The sequence below is a fragment of the Chiloscyllium punctatum genome, chromosome 44, assembly GCF_047496795.1.
Source record: "Chiloscyllium punctatum isolate Juve2018m chromosome 44, sChiPun1.3, whole genome shotgun sequence".
NCBI classification, from domain to species: domain Eukaryota; kingdom Metazoa; phylum Chordata; class Chondrichthyes; order Orectolobiformes; family Hemiscylliidae; genus Chiloscyllium; species Chiloscyllium punctatum.
Genome location: NC_092782.1, coordinates 7882468 through 7905413, shown reverse-complemented (window position 1 = coordinate 7905413; position 22946 = coordinate 7882468). Strand labels below are relative to the sequence as shown.

The window sequence follows — 22946 nt, the reverse complement described above, 5'->3', positions numbered from 1 at the left end:
CCAAATGGCCTTGCTTCCACACTGTTGGGATTCTTTGGTTACTATATGATTCTAACTCTTCTTTAAGCAAAGAGAGCAAATCACAACTTCAAGACTTTACCGTATAGCTGCTCTGAAATTTCTAGGAAACTGGTTGCATCAAGCAAGTTCAACACTTGGCAATGATAGACACTTACCGTGCAACAATCAGCATTCTTAAACAATAGCATTATAGATAAAGCATTTAAACCAAACCGTACAATTCTCTCTTTTAAAGCAACAAGATCTTCTTCCTCCTTTTTCCTCCTCTCGAAATGGGCTTCGATGAGAGTTTGCAGTTCCAACAGATCCTTTTCCATACGTTTTCGTTGAATGTCCTGTGGGCAAGAACATAACACTGATAGTTATTCAAAGGCCTTCACTATCAGCTATGTAAGGGAACTGTTCCTTTAGAAAGTGACCTAGCTGTACAATATAGGGCTAACTCTACAAAAGTAGATGCTCAGCATGAAGTCTTGTCCAGCAGTAAAAAAGTGCTAGTTACTGGGGCACAGTCATAACCGATGCACATTGCTCACAGCAAACACATATGTCCAGAGGTGTGTAATTTTGCAAAGAAGATAAAAATCATAGGAGAACCTTAAGTAAGGAAACAGGTTCTATATCATGGCTGATTTTAAAATATCTTTGACTTTATACCTGAATTAATCACCCTGAAGAATTTATTTATGAACTATTATTTGAGTAAAGAAACAGTACAATCAGTTACCAGAATGTTTTATTGCTGGTACCAATGTCTCTGTTTCAAGAAAAAAAGTAAATCTTTTCGTCCACTTTAAATTTCATTATATTGTTATAAACGAAAGGGAGAACATACGTTTCGACAGGAAATGAAAGATTTAATGGGCGAAAGTGAGGACTGCAAATGCTGGAGATCAGAGCTGAAAAATGTGTTGCTGGAAAAGTGCAGCAGGTCAGGCAGCTTATGCCCGAAATGTTGATTCTCCTGCTCCTTGGATGCTGCCTGACCTGCTGCGCTTTTCCAGCAACACATTTTTCAGCAATGAAAGATTTAATCCCAGGCTTGGTTAGTATATTTACAATGAACAAAGTATCAATTCCTAATTGTGTTTTGTTTTCTTTTATGCGTGGGGAAGTGAACAGTGTTAATGATAAAGCAAAATACTGCAGATGCTGGAAATTTGAAATAGAAATAGAAAGTTCTGGAAATACTCAGCTGGCCTGGCAGCATCTGTGGAGAGAAAACCACAGTTAATGGGCAGAATCTTACCACCTTTTTGCCCAGTGTTTGCTAACTGACTCAGGGAAAGGGGAGGTAGGGAGTGGCTAAGGGAATACTACTGTATCTTCATTGCCCAGAAAGTAAGTCAGCCAGCGATCTACAAGTTTGTGCTTAACTGTAGTTTTAAAAAGTTGAATATTGCATTATAGAGTTTAAATTGTGGAAATAAATAAATGAATCAGTTTAATAACTAAGTAAGGCGAAAGGATAAAATTTGTTTACATTTCAAAAAAGGACTGGAAGATAAAAAACCTCAGTGGATTTTTCCCAGTCCATGAATGATGTTGCAATGGTGAGGAAGTGGAGAATATCCAGTGAGGAGCTTCTAGATGTCAAAAGCACAATGGAAGGAAATAGCACTCGCTCCTGTAATAGATTGTCTCAGGCTCAACCTCTTACGATTGGTGAACCTCATATGCACAGATTCCCTTCTTGGAATCCCTCCCTGTCAACACCACAGGCTGTGAAACTGCCCACATTGCCATCCAATGTGTCTTTATAAATTTCATTTCAGGTGGAGGAGGAAGGTGTCTTGCAGAGTCAGTGTCTTGGCCTCAGAGCCCATGTAGATACCACTAGCATCTTGGGAGACAAAACAATGTTGTGAACAAGGGGTAGAAGCTCAAGCATGTTGACAGTATATTCACAGTGGTGATAATGGAACAGCAACACAGCATTAGACAAGAATAGGCAACAGAGGGTGCGATTCATGGGTAAATCAGGCAAGATTTAGAAGATAGTGCAATGAAACTAGCCGGAGCTCACAGAGAGAGCAGCTCCATAAAACGTGATAAAAGAGAAGAGTTGGCCGATTTCTAATAAGATTCTACCTTCAGTTTTTGCAATGTTTCAAAAATATAAAAGACTATTGGAAGAACGTCCAAGTTCCAACCTTACTAAACAGGACAAAAGAACTGAATACAGCGGGGGGGGGATGGACGCCTATTTTTCAGGTCATTCAAACTAAAAGTCACTAGAAAATCAAGAGCACTATACTTCAACCAGACAAACCTCACATCTAATTTACCTGATTTGTCTTGCTCTTGGTGGGCAAGACCACATAGGCACCACCCTCCACAAAAGTGAACCCAATTGAAGAAATATACTCACATCAAAGTCAACTTTTTCACCATCAGGCATTTTGGGAGCATGACTTGGTACAAATAACCTGAGAGAGAAGGAAAGGGAGAGAATGGGATTAAATATTATTACTGAATTTCTGCATTACATACAAGGGAAGCACGAAGGATGTAATCAGTTACTCGGTCACTACAATTCATACTTAAACTACCATAATGCACAATGACAACAACTTACATTTCTATTATGATTTTTAATGCTGCAAAACATGAAGAAGTAGGTTATAATCCCAGCTGATGGTAATATTAGAGAGGTCAGAGCCCGGAATGAAATTTGGCTTGATAGAACACTAAAATTTCTTTTTTGCAATTTGTTTACAGCAGTGGTCATTCACTGAACATATTCATACAGTTGCAAATGCAGTTTTAAAAAGATAGACCATATTACACACAAAAGAAAAAAAAAGCTGTTATACTGTAAAAACTCCTTGTCAAATGAGAAAGAAAAAAAGATTAAACACACGTTTACCCTCAACATCAACCTTACTCACAACCCTCAGCCTGAAGGATCACCCTGTTCCTACATTAAAGGTCGTTGTTCAGATGGCATGGTTTACCCGGCTTCATTCCAGCGCATGTCCAGATGTTATCATCTTTAATTAACACATTTTCATGAGACCCTAAAACAAACAGCTAACGCGGTTTATTCCTTACCAGGCGTTCCTCAAACCTTGTTGTAAGCTTTCACCTTGGACAACTAAAAATATTTATTTTTAAAAGTTTCCAACTTACCTTTCCTTCTAAAAGTACTCAAAACATTTTCTTCCCCTGACTGTTCTGGAGACTGCTAAACTGTACTGCTATACATACAGGGTCTTTTCTCTCTTGCTTCTTGCTAAAAGAAACCCACACACTCACTAACCTTCAGGATGGCTCTCAATTAAAAGAAAACTGGTTTCTGGTCTCATCTCACAGAATCCCTACAGTGTGGAGACATGCCATTCAGCCCAATAAGTCCTAACAACCCACTGAAGAACATTCCATCCAGACCCATTCTCCTACCTTTTTCCCTTGTTACCCAACATTTCCCTTGGCTAAGGCACCAAACCTGCACATCCCTGAACACAATGGGCAATTTAGCAGGACTAATCCACCTAACATGCACATCTTTGGACTGTGGGAGGAAACCCGCACAGACATGGGGAGAATGTGCAAACTCCACATAGACATTTGCCTGAGGGCGGAATCAAACCCAGGTCCCATGGTGCTGTGAGGCAGCAGTGCTAACCACAGAGCCACCATGCTGCCCTTGTATCACCATGCTGCCCAATTAGTGCTTCCGAAAACAAGGGAAAATTAAGTCCCTCTTCCATTTTTTCTTTAAAATGCTTAATTTAAATGTTTATTGTGGTTAGGGAGCCATCATTCAGGCCACTTTGTTCTGGGTGGCTTTTACTTCCTGGAGTGCTATTGGATTTGCACTTATTCAGGTAGGTCGACAGTATTCCATCACACTCTTGCCGTGTGACTTCTAGACTGTGGATAAGCTTTAGGAGGAGAGCTACACATCGCAGAACTCCTAGCCTCTGTAGCCACAGTATTTATATGGTCGCTTCAGTTCAGTTTCTACTCAATAGTGACCTCAGCATGTTGGCAGTGCGAATTCAGTGATGGTAATGTATCAAATATCAAGTAGTCTGGTCATTGCTTGGCACTTCAATGTCAAGAAACATTCACATCACACACCAGCCCAACCCTAGATTCTTTCCAGGTTTTGGTGCAGGTGCATATGGAATGCTTCAGGATCTGAGGAATCAGGAACAATGCTGAATACTATGCAAATGTTAGGGAACATCCCTACCTACCGGATTATGAAGTCGTTAAAGATGGTTGGACAAAGGACTCTGCCCTGAGAAACTCCCTTGGCCATATTCTAGGACTGAGTTGATTGACCTGCATCAACCACAGCCATTTGCCTTCGTATGAGATATGACTTCAATCAGAAGAGGAAGTTTCCCACCCTACATTCCCACTGACTCCTGTTTTTGCTTGGGTTCCTTGACGCCGTATGCAGTCAAATGATGCTTTGATATCAAGGGCAGTCACTCGTATTCTTACCTTTGGAATTAAGCTCTTTGGTCCACAATTGAACAATGAGTTAGTGATATGAGGAATGGAGTGCTCCTAGTAGAATGCAGACTGAGCATCAGTGGGCATGATACTGGCTTCTCAAATATGCAGTTCAAACACTTGGAGGAGCCCTCCAGTACTTGCCTACAGAGACGCTGGGGATAACACTGCCATATTGCACAGTGTGGCACAATGAAGGGACATTCACATCCGGGGATAAGAATGCAGAGCTCTCAGGAGGGTCTGCAGTTCCCCATCACATCAGATGGCAATGCCGATGGAGAGAATGGTGTGATATTGAGAGATAGCCTGAGAGATATTCTTGGTTGGATCAGTACATGACCCCATTGTCATCAGGATCCACCTAATATGGAGGCAGTTCTGTTCAGGAACCTGAAGGATCTCACTGTACTTTCAGTATCCATTGCCTAGTGAGCTGTTGCTAGATAAGCACCCAGAAACATTAGTGCTGTGTTCTCCCAGGAGATGACCATCTCCAACAAGAGAAAATGTCAATAAGAACAGTGGTAGGATAGGAGCAGTGGTAGGCCATCTGGCCCTTGGAGCCTGCTCCGCCATTCAATAAGCTCATAGCTGTTCTTTTCCTGGACTCAGATCCACTTACCACCCTCTTACTGTATCCCTTCAATCGTTTATTGTTCAAAAATAAAATCTATCTTATCTTTAAAAACATTTACTGAAGTAGCGCCAACTACTTCAATGGGCAAGGAATACCAAAGATTTACAACTCTGAGTGAAGATGTTCCTTCTCAATTCAGTCCTAAATCTGCTCCCTCTAATCGTGAGGCTATGCCCTCTTGTCCTAGTTTCATCAGTCAGTGGAAACATCTTCTCTACTTCTATCTTATCTATTCCCTTCATAATTTTATATGTTTCTATAGGATCTCCCCTCATTCTTCTGAATTCCAATGAATATAATCCCAGTCTGCTCAGCCTCTCCTCATAAGAGGACCCTCTCAACTCCAGAACCAACTTAGTGAACCTCCTCTGCAACCCCTCCAGTGCCAGTACATCCTTTCTCAAGTAAGGAGACCAAAACTGCACGCAGTTCTCTAGGTGTGGCCTCACCAGCACCCTGTACAGCTGCAACAAAACCTCTCTGCTTTTAAACTTAATCCCTTTAGCATGAAGGACAAAATTCCATTTGCCTTCCTAATTACTTGTTGTACCTGGAGACCAACCTTCTGTGATTCATGCACAAGGACACACAGGTCCCTCTGCATAGCAGCACGCTGCAACTTTTTACCATTCAAGTAATAATCCTTTTTATAGTTACCTGTACCAAAATGGATGACTTCACATTTATTAACATTGTAGTCCACCTGCCAGACCTTTGTCCACTCACTCAATGTATCTATGTCAACCACTGCCCTTGACATCTGCTGGCTTTACAAAGTTAACCACTCTGGGTTCAGTGTTCAGGGATTGTCAATGAGATACTTTTACAGGTCCCCTTTGTCAGAGAGCATGTTAGACCTGGCACTTACCAGTAAATAACTAATCCTCGTGCCAAGCAAAAACCTAACCGCTCCCTCAAGGATGCGCCCAAGCTGAGAGAGCAGAGACGGTTTGGATACCACTGCTGAAACAGTAAGTTAGCAATTCCACTCTGTGGATGACACAAGTTGGACGTAAGTGTGATCATCATACCAGCTACTTCCTTTTGAATTTCATCTGACTGCTACGCAGTGACAGGCAGTGTGCAACATACAACACAGCAACTCACTGAGGTTCCTCATTGGTCAATGATATTTATTGTCTGCAAGGACAGTGACATTATTTGTAAGGAGTGGAGGTATCAGTATATGGGATATCTTCCTGATCTGTGATGGAATCATGGAGTTCCACAAAGTCTTGAAATTGTATCACTAGCTTTCTCTAGCCACTAAGGATAGGTCGGTCCCAGAGAGGTCTGATCAGCATGGCTTCCGTGAATACACCCACAGATGGCAACCAAACAGTCAAAATAACCCTTGATGTTCATGTCCCATGAGGGGTACACACATACACTGGCAGTCTGAATGAGGGCTTGAACTTGCCCTAATGTGTGTGCTTGGGACACATCTTTCACTCTATCCTGTTGTTACTGAGACTCCAGGCTGCAGTCTCCATCAATCACTGGGAAGAACCTGTTGCATTCCATTTCCCTGAGAATTGTAGCTATCACTCAATAATGACAGGTCACCCATTCATTTCAGACAGACAATCTCCGCACTGTAGTTAGACGATGTGGAAAAGTAGCTAGAGCAATATTACTGGTATCCAACATGCATGGGGAGTTGGGTGTGGGCAGGGAGTGCCAGTCACATGAGAAATAGTAGGGGTGACTGGACCACTCAATTAGTCACTGCCACAAGGGGACCATGCGTTTTAAAAACAAGTGGTCTAGACTGCTCATAAGTGCTAATCGATCAGTGAGGTTTTGATCAAAAGGTGGGATAGAGAGGGGAAAGATCGAGAGTGAGGCAACCAAAATGACTGGTTCCCAGAGCAAGGAAATCTTCTCCTGTTCCAATAAGTCAATCACTGTACTTTGGCCAGGTCTTCATCTCCTTTTGCATCTCAGCCTACTACATTGTAGGAGTACTACAACGTGCACTAGGGAAATGCTTTTCAGATTACTGGCTCCATGAGAGTTCCAGGTGCATGGCTACTGGATATTTGGGACTTTACTGCATTTTTATTGTGAAGTACAATACCACTGTGAAACCATTAGCATCTTTTATTTATTTCTTCACTTGTGGGAGTCACCGGCTGGTCCAGCTCTAGACACCACTGATTCATGCCCAGGTCTAGATACTGCTGAGAAGGAAGGGGGCTACCTTCTTGAACCACTGCAGTCCATAATTGAGGCTACACAGTGTCCTTTACTTATGAGTAACATGGTACTCGGTGTCGCCTGAGGTGAAGGCAGTCTCCTCAGGTCTGTCCAAGAAGAGGAATCAAGGAAGCATAGCAATTTTCCATTCCATGCATTCAGCTCAGGCAACCTGCCTGAGGTAATGAGGGGGCAGCTGTGGTTCCAAGGACACATACTAGAGAGGACAACTCTGAACAAATAGGCTGGGTAAGCCTTTGAAGACAAAAAGGTGCAGAAATGGTCTTTGGTATCATCTTCATCCTGAGTTGGTTTTCAAGCATGTTAATAGGGCTGGCTGATGGGCTGCAGCAGTTCTCCACTCTGTGCCACTAACACCAAAGTCCTGTCAAGAGTAAACAGCTTGTCATGTATTCCACAGTGATACTCGGAGGCTACCGACTGAGTCTTCAGGTGCTGGGCCCTCTACTTTTTATCATTTACACAAATGATTTGGATGCGAGCATAAGAGGTACAGTTAGTAAGGTTGCAGATGACACTAAAATTGGAGGTGAAGTGGACAGTGAAGAGGGTTACCACAGATTACAACAGGATCTGGACCAGATGGGCTAATGGGCTGAGAAGTGGCAGATGGAGTTTAATTCAGATAAATGAGAGGTGCTGCATTTTGGGAAAGCAAATCTTAGCAGGACCTATACACTGAATGGTAAGGTCCTAGGGAGTGTTGCTGAACAAAGAGACCTTGGAGTGCAGGTTCATAGCTCCTTGAAAGTGGAGTCACAGGTAGATAGGATAGTGAAGGTGGTGCTTGGTATGCTTTCGTTTATTGGTCAGAGTATTGAGTACAGGAGTTGGGAGGTCATGTTGTGGTTGTACAGGACATTGGTTAGGCCACTGTTGGAATATTGCATACAATTCTGGTCTCCTTCCTATCAGAAAGATGTTGTGAAACTTGAAAGGATTCAGAAAAGATTTACAAGGATGTTGCCAGTGTTGGAGGATTGGGCTGGGGCTGTTTTCCCTGGAGCGTCGGAGGCTGAGGGGTGATCTTGTAGAGGTTTACAAAATTATGAGGGGCATGGATAGGATGAACAGACAAAGTCTTTTCCCTGGGGTTGGGGAGTCCAGAACTAGACGGCATAGGTTTAGGTGAGAGGGGGGAAGATATAAAAGAGACCTAAAGGGCAACTTTTTCACGCAGAGGGTTGTACGTGTACGAAATGAGCTGCCAGAGGAAGTGGTGGAGGCTGGTACAACTGCAACATTTAAGAGGCATTTGGATGGGTATTTGAATAGGAAGGGTTTGAAGGGATATGGGCCAGGTGGGACTAGATTGGGTTGGGATATCTGGTCGGCATGGACAAGTTGGACCGAAGGGTCTGTTTCTATGCTGTTCATCTCTATGATTCTATGTTGCTCTTGCACGGACTGGAAGTGATGCAGCATGGGTCACTCGATGATGGCAAACATTCTATCATTGTTGGAGTTCATGATTTGGAGTCCTCAAGACAAGGTCAAGCTCATCAGTGTTCAGACTCCTCTCCTAGAGTGCACATTGCCTCAGGGAACTCTCCGTTAGAGGTCCATACATCTGCTACTTTAAGTATTGTTTTCCATTATGTGACTCTGAAGGCTCTAACTGTCTCTGCGCTCCTTCCTCCAAACGGAGCTGTGCACAGATAGTCTCCTCCTGCCCTCTAGTGTTGTGCCCATTACTACATGCCACTGAATCTAATTGAGTGCCATATCCCTCTGAAATGCTAGTATCAGTGTTGGCGGAGTTTGAGCTAGTCAAACATCATGGTGCTTCCTCTGGCATCTCCTCTTTCTCCTGATGCTGGAGGTGGTTGCATAGTCAAGGGATTTATGAGAGAATGATAACAGATAAACAAGACAAGCCTTGGATCTTTTGACAGCATATGCAGCTTAAGGTCATTATCTCCAACCACATCAGCAGAACCCCCCTCTGCAACTAATCCTTCCTGCTCCACATTACACCAACTTCCTAATATAGTTCGTCCATTTCCCTCATGCATTGCCATCAATCCCAATAATTTAAAAAAAGTGCTAAGATACCTCCAACACCACTTCTAGCACCTACTTTAGCCAATTCACTGGTCTCGGAGGGCACCATGACATGAATCACTCATGGGTGTATTGCCTACCTTTGGTTTTGACCATCACCTTAACGTCATGAGCCTTCTTTTCCAACAAGCGTACAATACCTGAAGGCATTTAAAAGGTCATTCTCTCCTGCATCCAGTGACTTTCATCAAAGTTGTAGTGGGTTACATTCATATGCCAATTTGTGAATGCTTGCGCACACAAGACCACCTATTCGATCATGGTAGGAGTAACACTGCTGTCTGAAACATTAGGGCAATCAGTGAAACAAAAAAAGTGTTCATGCCAAGCAACTCACTTTGGCAGAGTGCAGCATATCGTAGGACTGTTCACAGGCATGAGGGTATGTCTCTGCTATGCTCACCATGTCTGTCATGGTCTGTGATACTGGAAGGCTCCCTTCTTCCTTCAGGATACAAAGGATTCCTCCAGCCTTCAACTTCCAAGGCCAGGAGCACCAGACTGTGGGCACAGTATTGGAGCTTCTAAAACACTACTGGGACATTATGGCACAACAAAGATAGCATGGGGGAAGACACTGTTTCTAGCTAGATATAACCTTTGCTTTCTGAAGCTGGACAGCAAGGGGAGCACAAGCTGATGCTGCCTTATGTATGAATACACAAATAGCGTCTGGTATATTCCTGAGTGGAAATAATCAGGGTGCTGTAATTAGATTAGATTACAATCTAATTCTACAGTGTGGAAACAGGCCATTCGGCCCAACAGGTCCACACCGACTCTCTGAAGAGTAACCCACCCAGACCCATTTCCCTCTGACTAATGCACCTAACACTCTGGGCAATTTAACACGGCTAATTCACTTAACCAACACATCTTTGGACTGTGAGAGGAAACCCACGTAGATACGGGGAGAATGTGCAAACTCCATGCAGACACTCACCTGAGGCGGGAATCGAACCCAGGTCCCTGGCGCTGTGAGGCAGCAGTGCTAACCACTGAGCCACCATGCCACTCCAAGTATACTTTAGAGTGCCCAGAATGTGAGGGGTTCAGTGCATGTAGCAGGGGTAAAGATTAAATTCCAAACAGGAGCTGAGGCAAAATATTGATGTAGGATCAAGACCTACAAAAAAGGCAGCAAGCTGCATTTCTGGGCATTGAGAGACTTTACCAATATGGAGTGAGGCTATGTGGCCATTCCTTACATTAGGCAGCACCAGAACCCATACTTCCATATTGAAGACCCATGAAGGATAGTCTCTTGCAGCATACATAACCAGTTGGCCAGAAATTCCAGTTTCTACTCACTTAACTACTTTCTTGCCTCTCTTCCCTCAAGCCTTAATTACTGTTGCTGCTCCCTCAGATTGTACTTTATAATTAAGTCCAAAGTGGGAATCAATGGGGCCTGCCCCACAGCTGAGGCACTTCCTAATTCTACCCCACAATAAAAATTGGTCCAACAGAGATAGAACATTTCCCCATTTGAGCTACACACCTTGGCTGCTAAAATCTGGCATAAATGAGAACAGAATGATAAATCTTACCGTCTAATTTCTATTCAGACACCAGCTCAGGCACACAGTGCGCACTCATAGTTCATTAGATATCACATGGAGAAGAATTGGTAGCTGCCATGCCAATCTGATAGCATTCAGGTGAACTTATGAAAGGAAAATCTTGAATCAAGAGATCAATATAATAGATGGCTGGGCATTTGCAATTTGCTGCCAGAATCTCATTTCCTATTTGACAGATTTCACAAGACATTCCAATTCCATTCAGACTGATGACTTACTTTGGCTTTGGTTTTGTCTCTTCTGTAATAGAGAAAAACATAACTAGGGCGTTGTTAGTGAATACACATCGCTGGACTATTACATTCAAAAACTAACATCAAATTATTCACAATTATGAATGTATACATTTATCCCAAATTCGGCAAACCTTAATTTTCATTTAATCTCACTAAATTTTAAGAGTGATACACATTATGGTCATGGAGTGGTTTATTTCCAGACTAGTAATTCAAAAGTCCAGTCTTATAAACAGGAAAAGTTCCAATCCAGCCTGAGAATTTAAAAAGGCATTTTATTTTTAAAATTCTGGAAATAAAATAAACAAAAATAAAAAAAAGGTACCAGTCTTAGATAAAAACTAAAAGAACTGCAAATGCTGTAAATCAGAAACAACAAATAGAAGCTGCTGGAAAAGCTCAGTAGGTCTGGCAACATCTGTGCAGAGAAATCAGAGTTAATGTTTCGGGTCTGGGTTCTGAGGAAGGGTCACCAGACCTGAAATGTTAAATTTGATTTCTCTTCACAGATGCTACCAGACCTGCTAAGCTTTTCCCGCAGCTTCTGTTTTGGTAACAGTCTTAGATTGTTGATAACGATAAACTCAACAAATTTATTGGCGCTGCTTAGGCCCTATTCAATATTGGATTTAGGCTTTACTTTGACAGATTGACCAAGACAACTTATTAATCCCTTCTGCAAATTATCCAAAGAATGCTGCTTATATTATTCCCTCAATTACAGAGCTATAACAAAACAGGCCAGGTAGGAGACAAACTCAGACCAACACCCACTGCTGGCTCCAGCTGAAATTGGAAGCCGAATAGGTGACCAACCTGATGCAAGGAGGTGGGCTGCAGTATTACATGTAATAAAATGAGCCTGGGAGCATTATCGTTCAAATTTTCATCCTTAAGTCAACAATATTTTTCATATATCAGGAAACTCGGCAATTGGCTGGTTTAGATGGCAACTGCTTTACTTACTGGATCCATGTATGTGCCTGAGAAGCTCCAGAGCTTACTGATTATCAACAGGCTGCTGATCCATTACAAGGTGGATTTTAATGTCTAAATTCTAGCATTTTTGGACAATCGGGATCAATATGTTGCAAATTTATGATTGGCTGTGGGCTTATGAAGGTTACCATTAGTCATCGGTTAGGTCTGTTTTATACTGGACCTGTGCACCCAGCAGTCTTGATTGGATGTGCACCCAATGTGCCTCTTTGTTTCTGAAGTACAGGTCCAGTCTAGTTCAGCAGTTGCAGTTTAAATGGCTATACCTAAGTTTCTAGCTTGCTCATTTACACTTTTGTATCAAAACAAAAATTATTTATTGATTGTTTGATTTGTCCACTGAAAAAGTCTTTCAACTGTATACTTGTCTGTGTCAAAGTTTAATAAAAATCTCCAAAATTAACAGATTGTAATCCTGTCAAATAGAATTCATTCCATACAAATACAAAAAAAAGCCATTAAAATTGAACATACCTTCTTCTGCATCTTCTGCTAAAGAGAAAATAAAAACTTTGGAAATTAACAAAAAGTTTAAAAAAATTTTTTTAATCCTTGATTAGATTACTTACAGTGTGGAAACAGGCCCTTCGGCCCAACAAGTCCACACCGACCCGCCCAGACCCATTCCCCTACACCTAACACTACGGGCAATTTAGCGTGGCCAACTCACCTAACCTGCACATTTTTGGACTGTGGGAGGAAACCGGAGCACCCGGAGGAAACCCACACAGACACAGGGAGAATGTACAAACTCCACACAGTCAGTCGCCTGAGGCAGGAATTCAACCTGGGTATCTAGTGCTGTGAGGCATCAGTGCTAACTGCTGTGCCACCGTGCCGCCCACGGTGTTTAACTTAATCTGTTTAACTTAAACATTAAGTATTGAACCTGCTATCTTATAGTTGAACCGATTTAATTTTAAGTCTTTCAAAAAGACAAATCAAATTGGTCTAGAACAGATGGTTGATTTGCTTCCACATTACAATATTTTAAAGTTTCTACCAATGCATCTAAGCCACTTGTAACAGATTTTGAGTTAAGTACAGTAAAAATGCCAATTGTTAATACTTATCTAAATTTTAAGGCTTGGCAGATTGTAAGCATCAAAAAGTTTCAAACAACACACAGCTTAAGTGATAGTATTAGATAGGTTGGGTTTGATTTTTAAATCTGCAAATGGTTATATGTATAGATACCATGATTTGTTGATTTTACTACTCAGTGACAACAATGCAAACCTAAGTGTAATTTAAGCCAACATATTTCCTGAGTCAAGAGAGTGGTGCTGGAAAAGCACAGCAGGTCAGGCAGCATCTGAGGAGCAGGAGAGGCGACGTTTTTAAAGGGCTTATGCCTGAAACATCGACTATTGCTCCTCGGATGCTGCCTGACCGGCTGTGCTTTTCCAGCAACACACTTTTCAACTCTAACTCTCCAGCATCTGCAGTCCTCACTTTCTCCAACCTATTTTCTGGGAAAATCTGCCATATTTGTGCATCAGAGAGAGAGAAAATAAACCATTGTACAAGTCAGTAATGATTAAAATATGAGGATTTTGCAAAGTTAAGACAACCTCACTCTGTAGACTGTACTTTAGTCAAACATGTTATCAGCACATGGACAAAGGATGTACCTTCAAGAATTGGTTGTTCAGTCTGAAGTGCAGATAAATCGGATTCTACCAGACATGGAAAGACATAGAACAAATCAGTGTCCGGCTCTGAAAAATCATGGCACACGTTATGTACTGTTGCTCACTTTCTTTTGATGAACATACTGCTGATGCATTGGAATTGAAAAGTGCTCAATTAGCACTTTGGAAATGCTCGAAATTGATTACAATGTGTGGTATAATAAATCTTTGAATAGCTCAAGCAAAATGCATTAATACTCAGCACCTCATTTTTGAAATTTACACTAGCAGTTTGCAGAATCATATTTTGTCAATTTCCACAAATCAGTTGATGTCACGCACAAAAATCCTTTAAAATACCCAAAAGTATTAATCACCATTGATTTTTCCATCCATTGCAATGGTTAGTTCAAAATCATGTGAAAGTCTGCAAACACTTAAAATATTAGTTTTGTTTAGCTGAAATCAGAGGCAATTTCTTTTCAACTTGCAAAAATTATTGGGGGTCAAAAAGAACAGAAACCAGCTGCCACAAACATTTTATAATGTAAATCATATTTTTGCAATGCAAATTACTACAAACTGCCACAAATTGCTACATTCTGAATATATGAAGATTAATTCCCAAACAGATTGTCTTGGTTTAATAGAAAGATAATTATGGAATAAATGATGGCCAGGACACCAACTAAGTAATCTCCATTGAATACTGTCATGAGGTCTTTAAACACGCCAATGCACAGGCAGGGAAAACTCTGATCTAATGCCGCAGAGTTACAGCACTTCTAAAACAAAACTGTAATATTCTCCCCGTATAATGGTATGATAGATAATGGGTGTATATTCTGACACAGTGATTGAATTTGAAATCTCTGACCAACCACTCAAGTCACAACCAACTGAGTCAAAGGCTGTGTTCGCGAGGACCAGTTTCAGGTGCATGAACTAGAGCTTTATGGGAGTTCAGAGTGGATAATTAGGGCAGAACACATCTAGGACTTCAAACTGTATGCAGTTGTCCCCAGGAAATACCCATCTAACGTTGGCCTTAAACAAGGTTGGCAGTTGGAGGGTGTTCTGGATCTCTTTAAGAGACTTCATTCCTAAGAATTCTTGAGCCATGTGCACATAATATTTCCAGTTTTGCCGGCGGTGGATGTGCAACATCCACACAGAAATCAGGTGCTCTCTGCTGCAATGTCTCCTTCGTCACTTGTAATGTCTTTTGCTGTTCTAAAAAAAACTAACCTACAAAGTTAAATAATACCTGCCACTTCGACTACCATTATGAACAAGACAGTGGAAAGCAGAGATAAATGACAACTTTGTTCAGAATGTTGGCAATTTTACCTTGTTCCAATTTGGCCTCTTCATTTTGTGTTTCTTCTTCTAAAAGAAAGAAACTTTAGTTAAAACAGCAACTTAGAAAGATACTCTTGGTTTTGTTTAGAAATGGTTATAAAGACATCACCGATAAATCAGCAAATTTTGGGAGAAGATTTGTAGCTCGGGTGCTCGTTTTTGTGGTTCTGTTCGCCGAGCTGGGAATTTGTCTTGCAAACGTTTCGTCCCCTGTCTAGGTGACATCCTCAGTGCTTGGGAGCCTCCTGTGAAGCGCTTCTGTGCTGGTTCCTCCGGCATTTATAGTGGCCTGTCCCTGCCGCTTCCGGTTGGCAGTTCGAGCTGTCTGCTGTAGTGGCCGGTATATTGGGTCCAGGTCGATGTGTTTGTTGATAGTGTGCCATAATGGCACTCATCCACAGACTCTATCAACAAACACATCGACCTGGACCCAATATACCGGCCACTACAGTGGACAGCTCGAACTGACAACCGGAAGCGGCAGAGACAGGCCACTATAAATGCCGGAGGAAACAGCACAGAAGCGCTTCACAGGAGGCTCCCAAGCACTGAGGATGTCACCTAGATAGGGGACGAAACATTTGCAAGACAAATTCCCAGCTCGGCGAACAGAACCACAACAACGATAAATCAGCAAGTTTATCTATTAGATGTAGGACAGCTCAGATCATATACCCCGCGACTATCCTACTATAAAAGGTGTGCATTTCGGGAAATTCACTTAGAGTCACTACAGAAATAGTTCACACACCATTCACAGGAGAATGGAGCCACATTCATTCCCATGCACAATTGGATTAATAAGCTGTGCTGAGGGAGGATATTCCCAGAAATACAGCCAGGGAAATTATTTGGATGGAACTGAGAAATAAGAAAGGGATGATCGCCTTATTGGGATTGTATTATAGACCCCCTAATAGTCAGAGGGAAATTGAGAAACAAACTTGTAAGGAGATCTCAGCTGTCTAAGAATAATAGGGTGATTATGGTCGGGGATTTTAACTGTCAAAACATGGTCTGGGACTGCCATAGTGTTAAAGATTTAGATGGTGAGGAATTTGTTAAGTGTATACAAGAAAATGTTCTGATTCAATGTGGATGTACCCACTACAGAAGGTGCAAAACTTGACCTATTCTTGGGAAATAAGGCAGGGCAGGTGTCTGAGGTGTCAGTGGGGGAGCACTTTGGGGCCAGCGACCATAATTCTATTAGCTTTAAAATAATGACGGAAAAGGATAGACCAGATCTAAAAGTTGAAGTTCTAAATTGGAGAAAGGCCAATTTTGACGGTATTAGGCAAGAACTTTTGAAAGCTGAATGGGGGCAGATGTTCGCAGGTAAAGGGACGGTTGGAAAATAGGAAGCCTTCAGAAAGGAGATAACGAGAATCCAGAGAAAGTATCTTCCTTTTAGGGAAAGGGAAGGCTGGTAGGTATAGAGAATGCTGGATGACTAAGAAATTGAGGGTTTGGTTAAGAAAAAGAAGGAAGCACATGTCAGGTATAGACAGAAGAGATCGAGTGAATCCTTAGAAGAGTATAAAGCAAGTAGGAGTATACTTAAGAGGGAAATCAGGAAGGCAAAAAGTGGACATGAGATAGCTTTGGCAAATAGAATTAAGGAGAATCCAAAGAGTTTTTACAAATACATAAAGGACAAAAGGGTAACTAGGGAGAGAATAGGGCCCCTCAAAGATCAGCAAGGCGGCCTTTGTGTGGAGCCACAGAAAATGGGGGAAGATACTAAATTAATATTTTGCATCAGTATTTACTGTGGAAAAGGATATGGAAGATATAGACTGTAGGAAAATAGATGGTGACATCTTGCAAAATCTAGATTAGAGTGGTGCTGGAAAAGCACAGCAGGTCAGGCAGCATACGAGGAGCAGGAAAATCAACGTTTCGGGCAAAAGCCCTTCATCAGGAATAGAGGCAGGGTGCCTGCAGAGTGGGGAGATAAATAGAATGGGGTGGGGTGAGTGGGGGGCGGGGGGGAGAAAGTAGCATAGAGTACAATAGGTGAGTGGGGGTGGGGATGGAGGTGATAGGTCACAGAGGAGGGTGGAGTGGATCGGTGAAAAGGAAGATAGGCAGGTAGGACAGGTCAAGGAGGCAGTGCTGAGCTGGAAGGTTGGAACTGGGGTAAGGTGGGGGAAGGGGAAATGAGGAAACTGGTGAACATCACATTGATGTCCTGGAGTTGAAGTGTTCTGAGGTGGAAGATGAGGCGTTCTTCCTTCAGACGTCGGGTGGTGAGGGAACAGTGGTGGAGGAGGCCCAGGACCTCCATGTCCTCAGCAGAGTGGGAGGGGGAGTTGAAATGTTGGGCCACAGGGTGGTGTGGTTGATTGGTGCGGGTGTCCCAGAGATGTTCCCTAAAGCGCTCTGCTAGGAGGCATCCAGTCTCCCCAATGTAGAGGAGACCGCATCGGGAGCAACGGATCCGATAAATGATATTGGTGGACGTGCAGGTAAAACTTTGATGGATGCGGAAGGCTCCTTTGGGGCCTTGAATGGAGGTGAGAGGGGCGATGTGGGCGCAGGTTTTCCAATTCCTGCGGTGGCAGGGTAAGGTGCCAGGATGGGAGGGTGGGTTGTTGGGGAGCGTGGACCTGACCAGGTAATCACGGAAGGAACGGTCTTTGTGGAATGCAGAAATGGGTTGGGGAGGGAAATATTCCCTGGTGGTGGGGTCTGTTTGGAGGTAGCGGGAATGTCATCAGATGATGTGGTTTATGCGAAGGTTGGTAGGATGGAAGGTGAGCACCAGGGGATTCTGTCCTTGTTACGGTTGGAGGGGTGTGGTTTCAGGGCGGAGGGGCAGGATGTGGAGTGTTGGAGGGCATCTTTAACCACGTGGGAAGGGAAACTGCAGTCTCTAAAGAAGGAAGCCATCTGCTGTATTCTGTGGTGGAACTGGTCCTCCTGGGAGCAGATATGGTGGAGAAATTGGGAATATAGGATGGCATTTTTGCAAGAGATAGGGTGGGAAGAGGTGTAACCAGGTAGCTGTGGGAGTCGGTGGATTTGTAAAAAATGTGAGTGTCAAGTCGGTCGTCATTAATGGAGACGGAGAGGTCCAGGAAGGGAAGGGAGGTGTCAGAGATTGTCCAAGTGAATTTAAGGTCGGGGTGGAATGTGTTGGTAAAGTTGATGAACTGCTCAACCTCCTCGCGAGAGGACGAGGTGGCGCCAATGCAGTCATCAATGTAGCAGAGGAAGAGGTGGGGAGTGGTGCCGATGTAACTACGGAATTGTTCTACATAGCCAAAGAGACAAGCATCTGCAGTCCTTGATTTTGCCTACATCTTGCAAAATGTCCATATTACAGAGGAAGTTCTGGATGTCTTGAAATGGGTAAAGGTGGATAAATCCCCAGGACCTGATCAGGTGTACCCTAGAACTCTGTGCGAAGCTAAACAAGTGATTGGTGGGCCTCTTGCTGAGATATTTGTATCATCGATAGTCACAGGTGAGGCACCGGAAGACTGGAAGTTGGCAAACGTGGTGCCACTGTTTAAGAAGGGTGGTAAGGACAAGCCAGAGAATACAGACCGGTGAGCCTGACCTCAGTGGTGGGCAAGTTGTTGGAGGGAATCCTGAGGGACAGGATGTACATGTATTTGGTAAGGCAAGGACTGATTAGGGATAGGGATAGCTTTGTGTGTGGGAAATCATGTCCCACAAACTTGATTGAGTTTTTTGAAGAAGTAACAAAGAGGATTGATGAGGGCAGAGCGGTAGATGTGATCTATATGGACTTCAGTAAGGCGTTCAACAAGGTTCCCCATGGGAGACTGATTAGCAAGGTTAGACCTCACGGAATACAGCCATTTGGATACAGAACTGGCTCAAAAGGTAGAAGACAGAGGGTGGTGGTGGAGGGGTGTTTTCAGATTGGAGGCCTGTGACCAGTGGAGTGCCACAAGGATCGATGCGGAGTCCTCTACTTTTCTCATTTACATAAATGATTTGGATGTGAGCATAAGAGGTAAAGTTAGTGAGTTTGCAGATGACACCAAAACTAGAGGTGTAGTGGGCAGCGAAGAGGGTGGTAACAGGATTACAGCAGGATCTTGACCAGATGGGCCAATGGGCTGAGAAGTGACAGATGGAGTTTAATTCGGATAAATGCAAAGTGCTGCATTTTGGGAAAGCAAATCTTAGCAGGACTTATACACTTAATGGTAAGGTCCTAGGGAGTGTTGCTGAACAAAGAGACCTTGGAGGGCAGATTCATAGCTCCTTGAAAGTGGAGTCGCAGGTAGATAGGATAACGAAGAAAGCGTTTGGTATGCTTTCCTTTATTGGTCAGAGTATATAGTACAGAAGTTGGGAGGTCATGTTGCAGCTGTACAGGACACTGTTGGAATATTGCGTGCAATTCTGGTCTCCTTCCTATCGGAAAGATGTTGTGAAATTTGAAAGGGTTCAGAAAAGATTTACAAGGATGTTGACAGGGTTGGAGGATTTGAGCTAAGGGGAGAGGCTGAACAGGCTGGGGCTGTTTTCCCTGGAGCATCAGAGGCTGAGGGGTGACCTTAGAGGTTTACAAAATTATGAGGCACATGGATAGGATAAATAGACAAAGTCATTTCCCTGGGGTCAGGGAGTCCAGAACTAGAGGGCATAGGTTTAGGGTGAGAGGGGAAAGATATCAAAGAGACCTATGGGGCAACGTTTCCACACAAAGTGGTGGAGGCTGGTACAATTGCAACATTTAAGAGGCATTTGGATGGGTATATAAATAGGAAGGTTTGGAGGGATATGGGTCGGGTGCTGGCAGGTGGGACTAGATTGGGTTGCGATATCTGGTTGGCATGGATGGGTTGGACTGAAGGGTCTGTTTCCATGATGTACATCTCTATGACTCTATGACTTGGTGAGTTTCCAGCAATTGTGCTATTCATTGGCACTCCCTCCTTCCTGTCTTGAGCTTGGGAAGATAGTGACAAACAAAGACGTGACAGGGGTTTATTCCCAAAGCCATTTAAATGCAGACTCCAACTCCCAAAAATTGGAGATGCATCTTGACTGCAATTTTCCACAGTAATCCTAATGCCACACAAGTATCTGATAATAATCTTTTCTAATTAATCATCTCTCTCTGACTTTAAACAGCATGACTGCTGTGGAATCCCCCATCATCAACATCCTGTGGATTACCATTGATCAGAAACTGAACTGGACCTGTCAGATTATACTAAGGCTACAACAACAGATGAGAGATTGGAGTTGAGCAACTCTCCTCCTGATTCCTGAAAATCTGTGCAGCATCTATAAGGCACTGATCAGGAGAATGCTGGAAACAAGTTACTTGAAACGATCCAGGACATCTGTGACATTCAGACACTGACAAGAATGTGCATCATTAAGGCCTTTGTGAAAGCATCTTCCAAACTTCCACCCTCTACCAGCCAGAAGAACATGGGCAGCAGATCAATGGCAGTGCACCATCGGCCAGCTGTCCTCCTATTTACAGGCCCTCCTAATTAAATTGATACCCCCTCACCAAATCTGGGTCAAAATGCTGGAACTCTCTCCAGAACAGATCTGAGGATGGAGCTAATCTACACGGGAGACAAAGGGAGCCAGCTCACAGTCACCTTCAAGGACATCGAGGGAAGGACCACAAATGTTAATGATGCTCATATCCCAAGAAAGCAGTCCAACAGTGGTGGATAGGTAGAAAAAAAAAAGAGTCCTACATCCAGAATTTCTGACACAGTTTCTGGCACAAAAGAGAAGTGACCTGATAGCAGTTTATAAAATAATGAGGGGTATAAAAGGATTTGATGCTAGCTGTCTGTTCCCTAAGGAGGGGAGTTTCAAGAATAGGGGGCACATATTTAAGATGAGCGGAGAGAGATTTAAAAAAAAGACATAAGGAGGCAAACCTTTTTACACAGAGGGTGGTTTGCCTGTGGAATGAACTTCCTGAGGAAGTGGCGGATGCGGGTACAATTACAACGATGACGACATTTGGAAAGGTTTGGAAGGATATGGGCCAGGAGCAGGCAGGTGGAACTAGTTTAGTTTGAGATTATGTTCAGCATGGACTGGTTGGACCGAAGACTCTGTTTCCCTGCTGAATGACTGTAAAAAGGAGAGAAATAAGTCTTCCAAACACTGAACAAGAAAGTTTCCAAGCTCCATGCTCATCACTTGGAGGATAAAGTGTCCGCAAAAAGACTGGCGATAAAAGCATTGAGCAATGAGCTGGCAGAAGCATAAAACTCAGTATAATCAGCAAGTCTCCTACTTACCATCTGGCTTGCCCAGCACCAAGCTCAGAGGTATCTGTACAGCCAGGTTGAAATGCAGGCAATTGAATGCTCCAAGGAAGGCAGCAACCAACAGGCATTATGCATTGCATGTTGTTACACACTAGCTGGATAATCAGAGAGTCAAATCTCCTTGCTGTTAACATACTTAGCAGTCAGTGTGTAAAGCTACCTATCCTTGCAAAGTTCCCAGCATTCTTACTTTGCTACCTCAATAGATTGATTAATTCCTCTTAGCATAGAGGGGCATTCATGACATCCCAGATGCAGCAGCACAGGGTAAATCACGTTGGATGCAGCAATGCTGCTAATGCCACTTGTTTCAGCAGAGCAGAAATGTGGAGCAGAATATCAGCACTATCAGCATTTACAGCCTTCACAAGTGCTCTTCAGGTCCTGTGTGGACCCTCAATAACCAATGACACCAACCACAGTGAGATTGAAGCTAGTTATGTCTACCTCATGACAGGTCCAGGTCGACAACACATGCTTGAAAATCCATATGGTGTATGGCCTTCTGCACCTACCTGCTCTTTATCCCTCTTCATGTAAAACCACCAGTTTATGAAATTATCCTTATTGATCCCTCTTCAGCCTCCAGCTCCAACAGAAGATCTATCATAAAATTAACTATGTTGAAAGTAAAAGTAGAGAAAACTTTCTCAAAAGGTGATGACTCATATTATTTTTTTTAAAAAACTCGATACTTGACTTCTAGCCAACATTCATCCAAACAAAAAACTCCATAAGTCATTACAATGACTAACCAGATATTCAACCAAAACAGAGGGAAGAATCCCTTTAAATACCATCTCTGCAGGCTGTTCCTCAGCATGATTTGCTTGTTGAAATCAGACACAGACACACAGCAATATAACAAAAGTAACCCGAAACAATGAAGCTTGCCAATTTCAATGCTTCTTTCTGGTAGCTTCGTAGATGATTGAAATCTTTTTCAAATTGGCAAGAAACACACTTCCTTTGTAATATGGGGTTGTACAAATCACCTCGCAAAACAAAAATTCAATTTCTCTTTAGATACATACAAATTGCTTAACTTGAATGACGGGACCAAATACGAAAGGAAAATGTATCTATGAAGTAAAGAGCTTTTCTCAGTCTAATTAATTATGACCAAGTTGTCTACAAGATCAGATGTGGATATCAAGGTTGCTTTTGATTGGCAATAGAGACTAACTGTAGCAAGGTTGGCAGAGTCAGATGTACAGCACAGAAACAGACCCTTCGGTCCAACCAGATATCCCAACCCAATCTAGCCCCACTTGCCAGCACCCAGCCTATATCCCTTCAAACCCTTCCTATTCATATACCCATCCAGATGCCTTTCAAATGTTGGAGTTGTACCAGCCTCCACCACTTCCTCTGGCAGCTCATTCCACACATGTACCACCCTCTGCGTGAAAAAGTTGCCC

At 42.9% G+C, this 22946-nt stretch overlaps 1 protein-coding gene across 5 annotated transcripts in view; it reads right to left on the bottom strand.

The window, feature by feature from the left end:
- The window catches only part of LOC140466697 (troponin T, cardiac muscle isoforms-like), a 45358-nt gene that overhangs the window by 19283 nt on the left and 3129 nt on the right, over positions 1 to 22946 (bottom strand). Inside the window, exons 2-7 of one of the 5 annotated variants that reach the window (XM_072562169.1) lie at positions 15218 to 15256; positions 13868 to 13912; positions 12708 to 12725; positions 11217 to 11238; positions 2393 to 2450; positions 240 to 356 (exon numbers count right to left, since the gene is read on the bottom strand). In XM_072562169.1, coding sequence (XP_072418270.1) covers positions 240 to 356; positions 2393 to 2422 — 147 coding nt within the window. In that variant the 5' untranslated portion in view covers positions 2423 to 2450; positions 11217 to 11238; positions 12708 to 12725; positions 13868 to 13912; positions 15218 to 15256. The remainder of the gene's footprint in view (positions 1 to 239; positions 357 to 2392; positions 2451 to 11216; positions 11239 to 12707; positions 12726 to 13867; positions 13913 to 15217; positions 15257 to 22946) is intronic. The other 4 variants (XM_072562171.1, XM_072562170.1, XM_072562172.1 and 1 more) reach the window with 4 other exon arrangements.